This window comes from Canis lupus, chromosome 16 (assembly GCF_048164855.1).
Source record: "Canis lupus baileyi chromosome 16, mCanLup2.hap1, whole genome shotgun sequence".
In the NCBI taxonomy this organism is placed as follows: Eukaryota; Metazoa; Chordata; class Mammalia; order Carnivora; family Canidae; genus Canis; species Canis lupus.
This window is the reverse complement of record NC_132853.1, coordinates 15,388,184-15,405,138: the sequence shown is the minus strand read 5'-3', so window position 1 is coordinate 15,405,138 and position 16,955 is coordinate 15,388,184. Positions and strand designations below refer to the sequence as shown.

At 48.6% G+C, this 16,955-nt stretch overlaps 1 protein-coding gene and 1 long non-coding RNA gene across 6 annotated transcripts in view; one reads left to right on the top strand and one right to left on the bottom strand.

Annotated features, from left to right (window-relative positions):
- SLC43A2 (solute carrier family 43 member 2) overlaps window positions 1–16,955 on the bottom strand; it is a 45,230-nt gene that overhangs the window by 5,638 nt on the left and 22,637 nt on the right. For all 5 annotated transcript variants that reach the window (XM_072779094.1, XM_072779092.1, XM_072779095.1 and 2 more), the window contains 8 exons: window positions 10,350–10,442; window positions 8,840–8,973; window positions 8,553–8,755; window positions 7,940–8,086; window positions 5,203–5,341; window positions 3,699–3,828; window positions 1,722–1,795; window positions 235–358 (listed from right to left, as the gene is read on the bottom strand). In XM_072779094.1, coding sequence (XP_072635195.1) covers window positions 235–358; window positions 1,722–1,795; window positions 3,699–3,828; window positions 5,203–5,341; window positions 7,940–8,086; window positions 8,553–8,755; window positions 8,840–8,973; window positions 10,350–10,442 — 1,044 coding nt within the window. The remainder of the gene's footprint in view (window positions 1–234; window positions 359–1,721; window positions 1,796–3,698; window positions 3,829–5,202; window positions 5,342–7,939; window positions 8,087–8,552; window positions 8,756–8,839; window positions 8,974–10,349; window positions 10,443–16,955) is intronic.
- LOC140606142 (uncharacterized) lies at window positions 3,376–7,387 on the top strand. Its single transcript, XR_012008546.1, has 3 exons — window positions 3,376–3,517; window positions 5,801–5,975; window positions 6,945–7,387. It is a non-coding gene; the product is annotated as an uncharacterized lncRNA (long non-coding RNA).

Sequence of the window (16,955 nt, the reverse complement as noted above, 5' to 3'; positions counted from 1 at the left end):
ACCTGGTTAGGAATCCCAATCCTCAGCGGGAGGGCTGCCCCAGAATAAAGTCCAGAAGGGATACTTTTCTCCTTCTGCCCAGTCACCAGTCACCAGGGGACCCTAAATCAATCCTAACCAATGTTCCAACCTGCCTATGCTTGGGGCTCCAGAAGCTCCCTTGGGATGTCTCCCAGCTCTGATTCCACAGAGTGGGGCACATGCCTACAGCCCACCGCCCCAGACCCTTCTTACCCAGAGAGGGTCTCCTTGGAGGGGACCCATCATGGCCAGAAACAGGGGTTGCTGCAGGAGAGCGAAGAGTGCACTGACCAGCGACTGCAGTCCTGTGAGGCTGCCAAACTGGGTGGAGGGGTACCTGCCAGGACAATAGGGGACCTGTCACCACAGGCACCACTCTCAGACTTTCCAAACACTCCTCAGCCTCAGCCTGGCCCCAGGTGTCCTGATGCCTCCAGGCTGCACCCTGGTGCCAGAGAAGAGGCAGGAGCAACCTGAGAGAATGGTGGGGTGCCTTCTTGGATTAGTTTCTGCTAAGCAGTTCTGTGACTGTGAACGTCTCTTTCAGATTCTGGGGGAGGACCCTGCCCAACCCAGGTGTGCCCCAGGTCTCTGGGTGTCTGGACAAGCTGAGTGGAAGAGTGGTGCCAGGAGGAATCTGTGGCATGGGAAATGGGCCCAGGGAGCAGGTTGGAGGCTGGCCCTGGCTCTGCTAACACCCTCATCCAAAGGAGCATTGTGTAATCACGGAAACTCGGCATCACACTTAGTGGACTCGCACACTCTGCCAAGGCAGCAGCAACTTCCTCCTGGCACTGGGTGGAGTAGGGGACGAAACATAGACCTGGAATGACCCCCCTTGGGATGCTATTGGGAGAGGGAGAGAACTGTGGCAAAATCTCAGGGACTGTCAGGCTTTGAGACCCCAGAGGTAGGAAGGGGCTCCCAGACAGGGATGAAATGGTCTTTAGTCAGAGACACACAGCAGAGGGTGTTTGAGTTCCACTTTTTAAAAGATTTTATTTTTAAGTAATCTCTGCATCCAATGTGGGGCTCAAACTCAACCCTGAGATCAAGAGTTGCATGTTCTATCGACTTAGCCAGCCAGGCACTACCCCCAGAGTTCCATTTTTGAGCCAAGCCCCAGCCCAAGGGGGAAGAACAACTGTGGTAGTTCCTTCTGCACGTGTGGCCTCTTGGAAAATGAGGCAGGTTTCATTTTATCCAAGGCCTGAGAGGGCTGTGGGCAGAACCAGGCCCTCTCAGATTCAGGGTGAGAACAGTCTGACACATTATGGGTTCAGTTACCCATGTCACTGCCCCTGCTGAGGGTCATCGGAAAATCAACACTCAGCTCTGGGCAGCCAGAGCCTACCCCTGCCCTTCCTGTGAGCAGCCAGGGGCAGTCCTGGGACTGGGCTGAGCAGCAGCCCCGAGGCAATAATGAGCTACACAGGAGCAATGACCCTGGCTGGGGAACTGACTTCGTGTTAGATGCCAAGGTTTGTGGGCACCCAACTGTCTGCCTGCTGACCCACCTCCTGCCAGGTGTGACTGTCCCTTGACACAGCCAACAGAAATCCTGGTACCCATCCCCTTGTACAAGAAGATGAGCCCAAGTGGCAGGATGGCCCCCTTCAGGACCTCCGTCTCACCATGAGCCTCCCTCAGGTCATTCCCTTACCATTGGTGCCAGGCCACCCACAGCACCCAGCACTTACACGGCAGCGTACAGGCCCCCAACAGCAGAGTGGATGAATCCTCGCACAATCGTGTGCAGGATAAAGGAGAGAATCTGAGAAAGGGAGAGCAGAGTGTGAGGGTCCTCAGAGTTCCTGGGATGCTAAGCAATGGGAGCACTGGCAACCTGGTGTGGGCTCACACCAGATCTCCAGGGCCAATGCCTGAATTTTCAGAAATTTTGTGAGCCAGCTATTAAATGACTAAAAATTAAATCTGTAAACTTACAATCAAACAAGTTATGTTCAAAAAAGGAAACGGATATTCAAAACTCACCATTTCTTAATTATTTTCCTATGTTTTACTGTTATCTGTGCTCTGGAGGTTTTTACTTATTGTCAAGTGGGAGTACCTCATGATGGCGTGTCACCGTGAATCTGTCTAATTCCACAACTGGTGGTTTCATGCTGGCTGAAATCAGCCAGGATGAAAGCATTTACACCATGGAAATTGGCAAATGCTGAGTAAAGGCTCCTCCTGCCTCCACCAAGTCAGGTGTTACGTATGCATCGACACAGCACTAAACAGGAGGTGACCTGATCTCCTACCTTGGTTGATCTGAGGACTGTGCCCGAAGGTCTCTGTCCCTGGTCAACCAGGCCCTACAGGCAGGTAGTTTTCCTTCTCCCCTCCCAAGGAAAACTCAGCTTCTCAAAAAAGCCACTACTGGCAGGCTTAGCGAGCTCTCGAAGCACTTGTAAATGATTCCTGAGAAGCACGAGAGCAGTCGTTTTGCCACTAGGACCCTTTGTTTGCCCCTTGCACATAGCCCTGCCATCCTGCTCGCAGCCAGGATCTGTTCCCAGGAGTGCGAGTGGGGAGGGGGCCTGGGCTGCTCTCTGCAGTGTTAAAAGAGGGCTATGCCCGACTATGCACGCGCATACTTGTGCAGGCTCCCCCTTTCCACATTGAGTGTCTTATTGCCTCTTCAGAACTTTTCTTTCAATGAGAACTAAATAAAACAAAAGGCAAATGACTGTCCCTACGGAGCACGGCTCCCGGATTGGACAAAGTGGTCAAGACAAAAATCTGCTAGACTTGCAGAGAGGGCAGCTACCAGGAAGCTGGGAGGGCACCAGGGATGCAATGACACTCTTGCTGGGAACTGGTACAAGTCTCTGATGGTTTACTCTGGTCTGCACATACAGTGCTGGCATATACACGTGAAAGTACCCATGGCCACTTGTAAAAAAGAATAGATTCTCACTTTCCTTCTGGATCTGGCCCAAGATACTATCTGGACTTGGGCCAACCCATGGGGAAGCAATGCCATCACTCATGACCCTTCAAAGTTCAAAAACTTGAGGACCAGCGCTAGAATACTTTCATGGACCTAAGGGTAGAGCGGACAGGTGACAAAATATACTCTGTTCCCAATTTTTGCCAAAAGCCAAGTTTCAAAGCATTAGAAACCTTGTGAAAAGAAATTAAGCTTTTGAATCCCGATGCCAAGTGATCATCACAGTCTTTCCCACTCTCTACAACATAGATACCCTGTAGGTACTTTTGTACCAGAGGAGCAGATGATCCTACCAATGCCATAATTGGCCAGACCTCTTTGGACATCAGGTTTCAGCTGTTTGAGCAAATGCAAAACAAGTAGTCATACAACTCCCCCTTATAATTCCAGGAAATGGTATGATGGTGGTGTTCGTGGCATGCAAGATGCCCAAAAGGCCATGAAGAATGATATGCCTTCATAGACAAGAGTTTTCTGTGAAAGGCAATTCCAGTTTCATTAGAGGTCACTTCCAGCATCAAGCACAGAGCCTGGCAGGTAAGAAGCCCTTGATAAATAATAGTGTGCTGGCTGACTTGGTTGAGGTAAATGAATGAAAAATCACAGTCTTTGTTGATGGCTTCCATGACACATTATGTCTTTAAGTCTTTAAGTCTTACTGTTCTTTAAGTCTTACTGTCCCATACCCCACCTGGCCTCTCCTTCTCCCCATACCCACCTGTAGAGGCAGGTTGGGAATGAGGCAGGTCACCCCAAAGCCCACAAGCAGCAGGTTTGTGAAGGCAAACGCTCGCATGGCATTGGTGACTTTCTGGATCTGTCGGTCTCGCTTCTTCTTCTTCTCACCTCTGTGGAGACAAGAGTACACACTGGAGCTGGATGCTCCTGGAGGGGAAGGGCTCTTCCAAGAAGTCAGGCCTTAGGAGTCACAGCTTGTGGACAATCCAAGACTCAGAGACTAACCTGAGCATGTTTGAGGGACTGTCAGGGCTAGACCTCTACTAAGGACACTCCCGCTGCACACTCTCAACGGAGCGCTGAGTGTGAACCTCAGTGGAGAGGTTGGGTACCAGAAGACAGTTATCAACACACTGCATTGCCTCAATGGAAACTGAGCACAAATGATGGGGGGGGGGGGGAAAGAGTAGAGGTGCCCGAGTCAGGGTGTGGCAAAGCCTCCTCACACCATTGGCTCCAACTTCACCCAAATCTGTAGGGAGCTGATGACACGTCAGATAGTAAGTCAAATAAGGGAGGGAGTGAATTTCCCCTTTGGGGGCAGGAGGGGGTGAAGGAGAAACAAATACACAGCAGATGGAACTGGAATGGGCACAAATAGCCTCTTGGCTTTAGGACCTGACCTAGATAACAGAGCATTCTCTGTAATTATTTCCTTGTGAACTTACTATTACCAGTTCCAGTCCCACTACCCACAGATACCTCAGGAACGACTGTGTGACATCCAAGAATGAATGCCAAGTGCTGGATACATACAGGGAGTCCCAGGCCCACCACTTCCTCACTATGTGACCTCAGGCAAGCCATGCCAACTCCTCACTTTGGTTACCGTATTTGTAGAATGGGAAGAACACTAGTCCACGCCTCATCAAGGTGTTGTGAGGCTGAACTGAGATACTGTTTATTAAGTGTTTGGCACAGGGCCTAAAGTAATAAACAGTTGCTTATTATATTAAGGTGGAGTCATGGAAGACAGCGTTTAACATCCTCTGATCTTGGAGCCCAACCCTCACAAAAGCGGGGCTTCAGAACCTTGTTTCATCCTGACAATTATGAACAGACCTAGTAACACATCCTGTGGTTCTAGCAATTTATTACTCCCACTGAGCAGAGTGAACCTTGCAGGCAAGCGGGACTGCTTTCACCTCATTCAACCATTGTGCTATTCATGGGACTGTGGTCCTAAAAACAGAATGGTTGGTCACCTGGTGTCTGCACACAGACCTCCCCTCTGGTTTCTCACCTTCTCTCATCAAGCCAGTGCTCTCCTAACTTCCGAGCACCAAAGATTCTTCATAACTAAGTGATACACTTAAATGTGTGCTGAGCAGAGAGAGCGTTGTCTTAAAGCCCTTATGAACAGCTGTGGGCATAACTCCCTGTCGCCTCTCCTGCTGACTTTGAAACCTGAGCAGCCCACCCTGTCCCTGACTAATATTGGGCTCTGGGAGCCAGAAGCCAGGGCACTGGCCCTGTCTACGCACTGGTTGGCATCTTTCTCTTCAGGCTCCTCAGAGGCATCTTCACACTCCTTCAGCCTCCAGTCCATGATGTAGCCAATGACAGGGGCTGTCAGCAGGCAGAGCAGCTGGAGCACACCGAAGATGGAGGTGTAGAGGCCAACTGCAGAGGAAAATGGGCTGCGTCATGGGCGGTCCCTCACAGAAGCCTGGGGCCGGTGCTAGGCTGAGTCCAAGACTTCGCAAACATTTCTGGGGTCTTCTACACATCACCCCCTTGGTCACAAGGGGCCTGGAGGGAAGCCTAAACACTTTAAATTTTGAAATCAAAGCTGGAGTAGGGGGAAGACACCCTATTCTCTTCTCCACATCTGCTTATTTCTAAGAAATGGCTAATGAAATCCAGTATGTCACAATGATCTTCCCCAAGAAGCTCCAGGAAGTATCTATGACTCGGGAACCACAAAATTACCAATGCCTGGGACTGAGGCTTCATGTGTGACCAGCCGTTAGCTTCCTGACTTTAGAAATATTCTAGGAAGGCATCACTCATAGGGGCTCTGATGTAAGGGCTCCAATCTTCAAAGAGCCTTAAAATTATGATGGGATTTTTTTTTTCCAGGCAAACAGAAGCTGTGTTGACTGCCCCTCCCCCACCCACAGTTCTGGCTGAGAGGTTTCTCGGTAAAACAGAGACTGGCTGGAGGGAATATTGCAGTGTTCTCTGACAATCTCCCTGCTTACCGGTAGCCATCACTGCATCAAGAAAGCAAAAGCAAAACAGCAGAAGGAGAAAGGTTAGCAACTGAAATCTCAAAAGTTGTTATAGGGAAACTGGGGGTGTGGGGGTAGAAGCAGGCTGGTTCTGGGCCCAGCACACCTGCCATTTCCCACCCAGATCTGACTCTCAGAGTGCCGGGGGTGGGGGGGATGGCGGGCAGTGAGGGAGTGTGCTGAGCTTGACCAGGCTTCTGGGAGCAAAGGCGGGTGAGGTCCAGCACAGGCATCTGCAAACGGTTTCCCATCTGCTGGAGCCTCTGTCACATGCCACCGGGACCTCGGAACGCTGGCTGATGAATCAGGCCTGTGGTGCTTACTAAGGACCAGAATGGGGAAGTGGTGTGGGTGCTGAAGACTGGGCGAACCCAGCCCTCTCCTATGGCTGGCTCTCCGGGGTCCGGGGAGGAAGGACAGGGCCAAAGCATTCACCCTGACCCCCAACCGGACATCTGATACCATGAGTCTCCCTCAGACACCCAGAGCGGGTGCTGTTCTGTTCCACCAGCCCCCTGATCCTGAAGCAGTCCCCCTCTGAGAATACCCGGTTCAGGGTGTCAGGAGCAACAGCTCACAGGAGCAGAACAGGGAAAACCAATCCCCCATCAGTTGCAGATTGAATCTCCCGGCCCAACTTGCTCTACTTCTTGAAACTGACATTTTTCTTTTTTAATTGGCTTTTTGAATGTGGGAAACAGTTGGAAAAAAATTCCTCTTTGGCAGCAAAAGATTTCATAGAGAACTAGAGTAAAAGCCCCCAACTCAACAGCAGGGAGATCTGCCTTCCAAGAGCCACTGAGGGCCTTTCCCTGCATTCTTCAGGGTCTTCACCTCTCTGGGCCTGAGTTTGTAATAAAGGGTGTTTAGACATGATGGATCAGCTCTCCCCAAAGTGCAATGACTATTACACAATAAAAATGTTCCCGTGGTAGAAATTTGGGGAAACATCATTGACCAAAACAAAGCTAAATAGGTTATTTTTCCTATAGGGCTCTCTCGAGGCCTTTACTGTGTCAGTGTTCATCACAAAACTTTGCGAGGGCACGTGAGAGCTCTCTGCAGTCTGCTTCACCACAGGACGCCCATTTTCACAGTGGAACCAGTGTTGTCTGGATCGCTTTGTCATTTCTCCCTTCTGTTAAAGCTCCATTGCTCATCCCTTTTAAAAACTGTATATGATTCCTCTCGATGCCTAGTGTAATTTCTCCCAGGGAAAAACAATTACGCCAACAACCAGTCACACACTAACGAGGGTGCCAATAAAAAGGATTTACCGACTGTGTTTGTCCCACTTAGAGATGACTAAAGGTGACTCAGCTCAAGCCCTGAGGAAGTCCTGATTTTCTTTGTAGAATCAAAACCTCTAATCAGTTGAAGACCTTGTGTCTGTTTTAGAAAAGTGGCATGTGCGTTATCAGCTCTGTTTACCAAATTTAACAAGCCTCAACTGGATTACACACACAAGGAAGCCTCCGCCTAGCCTTGCTTTCCCGGTTCTGGGTATGGATCCCAGAGCCACAGACTGCCCCAAAGTATCCAGCTGTGTGGGCTGCGCCTGCCCCTCAGCACACAGCCTCTCCCCAGCCGAGCCTGCGGTTTCCCGGGGCGGGGAGATGCTTGACTTTGGGTCTGACCGCTTGTCTTTCAACAGGCTCTCAGGTGGAGTACTCCCTTCTGCAGTGTTTTCATTTACCAACATGCAAGCAAAGGCTCCTCCTGAGGCAACAGAAAACACAAGCCCCACACCCTGAACACATGTAATTATTACAGTCTCCTTCCTCTGCCCCCTAAACCGGGCTGTTCTAATGGTGACAGGAGAGAACAGTTGGGGCTCTGATTAGCAGTGGATCCTTTGGAGCCCACTGCTTTCAGACCAGCCCAGCCTAATACCTTCCAGGGTGTGGGCTTAACCTCTGGCAGGCAGGAGTAACCACCACACGCAGGGTCTCATGGGGATGTGCACGGAGGTCCAGGGGCCACCTACCTACATCCTGATCCCCGCTGACCAGGAACTTGAGAATATTGTTCATGGCGCCCATGTAGAAGATGAGCCTCAGCTGTGTGATGCACATGGTGACGAGGCTGAGTAGCAATATGGGGCTGAACACACTGTGCATGAAGGAGGGGGCCGCTGCGGGTAGAAGAGCGAGGGTGATTAGGAGACTGAAGGCCCACACCCTCATGGCCCACAGCCCACCTACCATCCAGGGGCGAGAGGCATACCGTAAGGGGAGGCCTGATTTGCTGCCCAAATCACCCTATGTTGGATACAAGGTGCTGGACTATGTGGATGCTGGACCCGGGTCACCCAAGTGTATGTAATGAATTGGACACACTCCTCACTCATACAAATGAGCCTTAGTGAGGTCATTTGTAAACCAGGGTGCAGGGTGCTGCCTGCCCTTTAGGGGTGAAGTGGGAACCGAGTGAGATAGCACCCACCAAGCCCTCAGTTCCTGCCAGCCCCAGTGAAGGGGGCTGGGGCTTCCAGGTTGGATTGGCTGCCTCCTCCCCATTGCTGAGGTGCGGGTTGGGGACAGACCCCCCTGCCAACATCCTAGGAAAGGCCTCGAAGGTGAGGGTTGCAAGGTGGGTACCTGCAGCGTCTGGCTTGCACTTCACCTCCAGGTCAATGGTAGACAGGCACAGCTTATGGCCCTCCTGCAGTGCCGCTTGCTCCTTGGCGCTCCTCATGGAGCTACCCACGCTGAGGCGCCGCCCCACTGTGGTCACCTGCTTGTAGAACTGCTTCCCTGTGATCTTGTGGTCAAAGCCCAGCCAGCTGAACTTGATCTTCACCCTGGAGGCCACAGGAGAGTGTCCATCGGTGCTGCCCGGGACCCTGGCCAGGGTGGGGGTAGGGGCAGACGCCACATCCACTTACGAGTAGTCCATGTCCTCCGGCCCCGGGAAAGGCTCCAGGGGCCAGTTAAAGAAGCAGTTGAGGAAAACCAATCCAGAGCAGCTGGCCCAGACCACAAGGATGATAATGAAGGAGACACCAAAGTCGTAGATGACCTGACAGGCACAATGGGGTAGGCGCAGGGCCAAGGGGCAGAGTTAGCAGAGGAAAGCCAAGGCAGGCAGGGGGCATTTGGCAGCTCTGCTTTCTCTGTGAGAACTGCGTAAGGAGGCATAGCTCTGCCAGCCTGGGTGTCTGGTCATCAGACACCCTGCATTCCAATAATCCCAGCTTACCCTGGCACATCGTTAACCCCCTGTGCCTCCAACTTGGGCCAAATGTCACCTCCTTGGAAAGGCCTTCCCAGACTGCCCCGTCACTGTCACATTGCTAGTTCACAGTGAACAACCCTGGCTGAGATTACTGACTTCTTGATTACTTTCCTTGTCCCTTACTAGTCGAGCTCTCTGAGAACAGGAACCTGCTAGTCTTGTCCAGTGACAAGCCTGGAAGACTGCATATGGTAGGTGCCAAAAAATGAACAGATGGATGTCTGACTTTGCTCCTCCGTGAAATGAAATGAGCATACACTGGCATGTACCCTCATGGTGCTGTGGTGGGGATTAAGCAAGCATGATTCTCAGAGTGCTCAGTACAGGACCTGGTAGGTGGGAAGCCTACTGAGCATGAGCATGTTAGCTGTTGTTGTCACTGCCACCATTTATTTCCAACACAAGAGTCCCCAGTGTCCTAGAAGACAGCTGTCCAGGAGTTGGGGGCACAGGGGCAGCAAGAAGAGGTGGAAGAGGAACTTGTAGGCTTCTCTGCATTCCAGAAGTGTGAGAACCCCTAGAAGTCCACAGGATGGCTGGCCCCACACCCGCTAAGCACCTCGATTCCCTGGTGGCCAGTCCACATCTGGGGCTCCTCCTCATCTATGGCCTCCCCACCATGTACCGCAGGAAAAGGGATTCAACATGGTGTTAAGGCCAGAGATGGGAGAAGCAGCTTCTGCAGCCTGGCAGGAGCAACAGTGTTTGGAGTGGGAACTGGGACTTATGGTCTGTGAGGTGTTTGCTTCCTCCTGACCCTGTGTGACTTCCACAGGCTCAGAATCCTGCCTGGGAGGGAAACAGCTGAACCAACTTAGCCCAGAGCTGCGCCCTGGCCAATGGAGAGGAACAGCTCAGCAACAACAGTCTGGGGGTGGGGTGACCAGTGACAGACTAATTCACCCATCCCTTTTCTCTACCCCAGCGTAGAAATGCAAAAGCAGCCTGCTGTAACCCCCTGTATGATATACTTGAATTTTCCCTCCCTCATGGCCTGGTGGTTTTCTTTTTTTATTCCTAGGGCCACCAGGTGCATCCTCCCAGGTGTGGGTGGTGGGGAGGGGCAACCCCAGCTCCCACAATTACATCCCTCTTCAGAGGAGGCTGAAGGAGCTTTGGTAGGGGCCTCTGCTCAGATGTGAGGCTGGCCACACCCTCACCTTGATTCCCGGGAAGGTGACTGCTGAGGAGGCATAGGATCCAATCATCAAGGCAATAAACGTGGAGCGAAGGTCACCAAACATGTTGGGTAGCTGAAAGACAAGAAGCAAGGAAGACCCACTGAGAGGATGGGCAGCAGGCTGGTGGGGAAGGGAGTCCAGGTATTCATAGGCACCATTTCTTATCTGCTCTCCTCCTGTGTCACTGAGGGGCAGGTAATTACAGCTCATTGGAAATTCTCCCTTAGGACCAAGGTTGATAAGGGAGGTGAGATTAATGTGGAACTCAGACTCCAGATGTAAAGACAGAGCTGTTGGATTCCCTGGCTGGTGAGTGTCCCTCCTTCTCTGCTCAGGCACATGCCAGGGACCTTCCTGTCTTTTCAGGGTTACACTGAGATGCCAGGAAGCAAAGTCGGGAGCCTCTGGCATCCCTCAAAGGGAGCAAGACTGTTAAAAATAAGAATCTATTTGGGGATGAGAGTGGCACTGTATAAAAAAAATATCCGCGTCCCAAAGGACCAGATGTCAGCAAAAGCTGCTTTCAGTTCTAAGACAGCAGGCTTCTGGGAGGTGCCAATCAGAATTCTACAGTTCCCTCAGCTGACAGGGGAGCTAGCCTGGGAATCCTGCTTCTGAATTTCCATGTGCAAGGAGGGCTCTCCCTCTTCAGGTGATGGGCACCTGAGAAGACCAATGGCAAGAAAGACTCATTCTCTCTTCCCAGCAAGGTCATGCTCACACCTCATGTCAGCTGATTCAGGGCCCATCTGACACAACTTCAAAGCTAAAACCCCCCTGTGACTCTGCACAAATCCAGGCATAGTAAATGTGACAACATTGTCACAGATTCAAACAGTCAATCTGTAGTTCTCTCTCTAGTCTTCAGAGAGACTGCACTGCCACATTGTGAGGCTCTCCCATCCCATGCCCACAGCGTCCCGGGAAGAGAGGATCACTCCCCGGGTAGAATGCCAACCTGCTGTTCATATGGACCTCATCTATGCTCCCCTCTCCCATTTGCCTGCCATCATACCAGGGTTTTCTTAATCATGGAGCACTACTGCCCACAAGCCCATCCATTGTTGCTGAATGGAGGCAGTCTGAACTTGGCTATTACTGTCCCTCATCATGTCTGCCTGTTTTGCCCATAGTTATCTTAAAAATGAGGAAGGGACATCGCCAAAATGAAAAGCTTTTGTGCTTCAAGGGACGCTACTAAGAAAGTGAAAAGACAATACACAGAAGAGAGAAAATTTTTGCAAATCATACATCTAATATGGAACATCTATATACTACTATAGAAAGAACTCCTGCAACTCAAAATTTAAAAAATAACCTATTTTTTCAAATGGGCAAAATATCTGAACAGATATTTCTCCAAACAAGATATACAAATGGCCAGTGAGCATATGAAAATATACTCGAGGGAAGCCCGGGTGGCTCAGTGGTTTAGCGCCGCCTTCAGCCCAGGGCCTGATCCTGGAATTCCGGGATAGAGTCCCATGTCGGGCTCCCTGCGTTGAACCTGCTTCTCCCTCTGCCTGTGTCTCTGCCCCTCTCTCTCTGTGTCTTTCATGAAAAAATAAAAATAAAATCTTTAAAAAAAAAAGAAAATATACTCGATATCATTAATCACAGGGAAATGCAAATTGAAGCCACAATGAGGTATTACTTCATACCCTCTAGGGTGACTATAATAAAAAAAAATCAGATAGTAACAAAAACTGATGAGATTACACAGGAATCAGAACACTCATTCACGGCTGATGGGAATGTAAGATGGTACATGACCATTTTGGATAACAGTCTGGTCATTCCTCAAACAGTTAAAACACTGAGTTACCATATGACTTACAAAATTCACTCCAAGGTATGTACCCAAGAGAAATGAAAACATACAGACTCACAGAAGCTTGTAGGTAAATGTTTAGGGCAGCGTTCTTTACAATATCAAAAAAGTGCAAACAACCCGAACGTCCATCAATGAATGAATGGATAAACGAAAATGTAGTCTATCTAAATAATGGAATAGTATTTAGCCACAAGAAGAAATAAAGTACTGATGATACACACTATAATATGGATGAACCTTGAAAACATTATGATAGATGAAAGAAACAAGTCACAAATGACCACATACTGTGTGATTCCGTTTATATGAAATGTCTAGAATGGGCAAATCCATAGAAACAGAGAATAGATCAGTGGTTCCCCAGGGCTGGGGTACAAGAAGCTGGAAATAAATAGGGAGGAAATGCTAATGGGTACAGAGTTTCTATTTGGGTGATATAATTGATTATGGTGATGACTGCACAACTGTGAATATACTGAAAACCACTGAATTGTATACTTTAGGTGAATTGTATGGTATGTCAATTTGTCTCAACATCACTGTTAAAAAATATATGAGTAAGATACTTAAGATGTTTTGGCATCCCAGGATTAAAGAGGAACATGAATAAATCTGTAGTGTATGGCCAATAAGTCATTTTATGACATGGGGCCAGGGTGGCTATCCAGGCTTCCCAAAAATCTCTAGCACAAAAATACCTCTTCTTCCAGCCCTTGCATAGAGTGAACCCTCTGTCCACTCAGGCTTCTCAAACAGGGCCTAAGAGGGAGAAAGAGCATAGAGAAATTCCCCCCAGCCGGAAAGAGAGGAAATGTGACATGCTCATGTGAGCCCAGGGAACACCTAGGTGGGTGATCACTGAAAGTGCCCAATCTTCCTCTTTGCACACCTGCTTCCCAGGTATGCATGCTGCGGTTCAGAGGACTGCCTCAGTTCCTGAGTTCACATATTAGGGCTGCTTGGTGCTGGCTGATCCAGCAAGGCAGCCTCGTAGGGGAGCCATTTCTGGGGTCATATCCACCCCAGGGAGAATCCAAAGATTTGTTCTGCTTATATGAAAGGAGGGAACTGTTCCAATCTGAGATGCCACTCCAGCCAGGGGAAATGAAGGAAGAAAGGGATCAAAGAGGGCTTGGAACCCAACCAGGAGAGCAGCCAGAGGCCAAGTGCCTGGTACAGGAAAGGCTACTTGGTGCAAAGTCAAGCCAGAAAAACACTCTTTGTTGCTGCAGTCACCTTTGGGCACAAAGAGTGTCTCCAAATTTTCAATAGGGCTGGGAACACTCTAAAAGAGCAGACAGCTTGCTAGCTAGCCGTTTTCCTTCTACCTTCTTAAGCTGAAGTTTGTCTTAACCCTAACCTAGGACAGAGGCCACAGAACAATGGACTTGCAGCTAGCATACCACAACCCTGCTTGATCTTCTGGAGTCTTCTCCTCAGAACTAAGATCCAGGACAGGGACGAACAGGAAGCCGGGAAAAGGACACTGACTTCCCATCTGCCCGTGGACAGATGAGGCCCTGGACAAGGACAGGAGCCTTTCAGCTGCCCTCCTTCCTGCCTGGCCTCTCCCTGCCTACAACACTTTTAGCAACACCTAGAAAATTCTCCCCAACATGTTATTTTGGTCAGCAGAGCGATTCCTAGGGGAGTAGAGCCTCAGGTCAAACCATATCACTACACAGCCTTCCCACCAACACCCACAACTTGTATTTTACATTAGGATTATTTTTCCTGGTTAGGAAAGCGATTTGTAAGTCCATTGTAAAACATCTGAAAACAAAGTATACACGAAGAAAGAATTAAAAAAATCACCCTGATATAGCCATGTTACTATTTTGATGTATTTCCCTTTAATCATCTTCCTCTAAATACCTGTAACTTTTAAGTAAAACTGGGATCATAAACTACATATTGCTTTACAAAATTTTTCCCTTCTACTTGATATAGTATAAACATTTTCTTTCTTCTTCCTTTAAAATTGTTTTAAGGGCAGCCTGGGTGGCTCAGCAGTTTAGCACCGCTTTCAGCCCAGGGCCTGATCCTGGAGACCCGGGATCGAGTCCCACGTCGGGCTGCCTGTGTGGAGCCTGCTTCTCTCTCTGCCTGTGTCTCTGCCTCTCTTTCTCTCTGTGTCTCTCATGAATACATAAATAAACAAAATCTTTTTTATTTAAGATTTATTTATTCATTCATTCAGAGAGAGCGAAGAGAGAGGCAGAGACACAGGCAGAGGGAGAAGCAGGCTCCACGCAGGAAGCCCGATGTGGGACTCGATCCCGGGTCTCCAGGATCACAACCCAGGCTGCAGGCGGTGCTAAACCGCTGCGCCACCGGGGCTGCCCTAAACAAAATCTTTAAAAAAATTTTTTTAAGGTTTTTAATTTTTACTATTACAATTATTTTTCTATTTATTTTTTTAAAGATTTTATTTATTTATTCATGAGAGACAGACAGAGAAGCAGAGACAGAGGCAGAGGGAGAAGTAGACTCCCTGCAGGGAGCCTGATGCAGGACTGGATCCCAGGACCCTGGGATCACGACCTTAGCCAAAGGCAGACGCTCAACCACTGAACCACCCAGGTGCCCCATTATTTTTCTTTTTATTTTTTTTTAAGATTTTATTTATTTATTCATGAGAGACACAGAGAGAGAGAGAGAGAAGCAGAGAGAGAAGCAGGCTCCATGCAGGGAGCCCAACGTGGGACTCAACCCTGGGTCCCCGGGATCACACCCTGGGCCAAAGGAGGCGCCAAACCGCTGAGCCACCTGGGCTGCCCCAATTATTTTTCTTTTTAAAAGATTTGTTTATTTTAGATAGAGTGCACACACTAGCAGGGGAAGGAGCAGAGGGAGAGGGACAAGCAGAATCTGCACTAAGCGCAGAGCCCCACATAGGGGATCATGACCTAAGCCAAAATGGAAACTCAGCCACTCAATGGACTGAGCCACCCAGATGCCCTTGTTTTTACTATTTTTTAAGTCATCTCTATACCCAACATGGGGCTCAAACTCACAACCCCGAGGTTAAGAGTGGCATGCTCCACTAACTGAGCCAGCCAGACACCCCTGTAAACGTCTTCTAACTTAGTATTCACCTTCAACATAATTTGTAATGACTGTCTGGTATTTCCTTATCTGGATGGTCTATAATTTATGCAACCATTTCTCTGATGTTGGAACTCAGGTCCTTTTTAATTAACATTCTTAAAGATAAACATATGTGCACATAGCTATTATTCCCTTAAGGTAAATTCCCAAAAGTAGAAGCATTAGGCAAAAGGGAATACACATTTTTAAGTTTTTGTGATATTCCATGCCAAATTGCCTTCCAGAAAGCTTACACCAATTGGTAACTTCCACCAGCAGCAGAGTGTTTATTTCACTGTATCCACTCTTGCATTGTGGGTGATCATTATTTTTAATATTTGCACTTTACCAACATCCTTGTTTTAAAATCCATTTATTTGTGTATACAGATGAAATGTATCAGTGATTGATGATTTGCTTCAAAATCAAATCTCTCTCTCTCTCTCTGTGACTATCATAAATAAATAAAAATTAAAAAAAAAATTTAAAAAAAATTCAAAATAGTCTGGATAGTGGGTGGAGACAGAAACAAGGCAAGGCTGGTTATGTGTTGATAACTGTTGAAGTTGCAAGAAGGGTACATGGAGCTCATTATATATTCAAACACCATGTTTTTTTTTTTAAAGATTTATTTATTTATGATAGACATAGAGAGAGAGGCAGAGACACAGGAGGAGGGAGAAGTAGGCTCCACGTCAGGAGCCCGACGCAGGACTCGATCCTGGGACTCCAGGACTGCGCCCTGGGCCAAAGGCAGGCGCCAAACCGCTGAGCCACCCAGGGATCCCTAACACCATGTTTATATAAACTTTTCCGGACAGCCCGAGTGGCTCAGCGGCTTAGCGCCACCTTCAGCCCAGGGCCTGATCCTGGACACCCGGGATTGAGTCCCACATCGGGCTTCCTGCATGGAGCCTGCTTCTCCCTCTGCCTGTGTCTCTGCCTCTCTCTCTCTCACGAATAAATAAATAAAATCTTGGGATCCCTGGGTGGCTCAACGGTTTAGTGCCTGCCTTCAGCCCAGGGCCTGATCCTGGAGACCCGGGAGAGTCCCACATCGGGCTTCCTGCATGGAGCCTGCTTCTCCCTCTGCCTGTGTCTCTGCCTCTCTCTCTCTCTCTCTGTGTGCCTCTCATGAATAAATAAATACAATCTTTATAAATAAATAAATAAATAAATAAATAAATAAATAAAATCTTAAAAAAACAAACTTTTCCATGATTAAAAAAATAAATGGAAAAAATTTACATTTATGGATTACTAACGACTTCGAACATTTTCTACAATTTTTAAAATCAATTCTATTCCTCATCTGTCCATTTTTCCTATCAGGATGTTAATCTTTTTATATTGATTTTTTATAGGCTTTTTAAAAAATATTTTATTTATTTATTCATGAGAGAGAGAGAGAGAGAGAGAGAGAGAGGCGAGACACAGGCAGAGGGAGAAGCAGGCTCCATGCAGGGAGTCTGATGTGGGATTCGATCCCGGGGCTCCAGGATCATGCCCTGGGCTGAAGGCAGGCACTAAACCACTGAGCCACCAAGGGATTCCCACCCCCCCTTTTTTTTTTCTAATATTTTAGGCTCTTAATATATTAAATATAGTCACAGTTTGTCCACATACTGCAGGTATGTTTTCTTAGTTTGTCCTTTAACTTC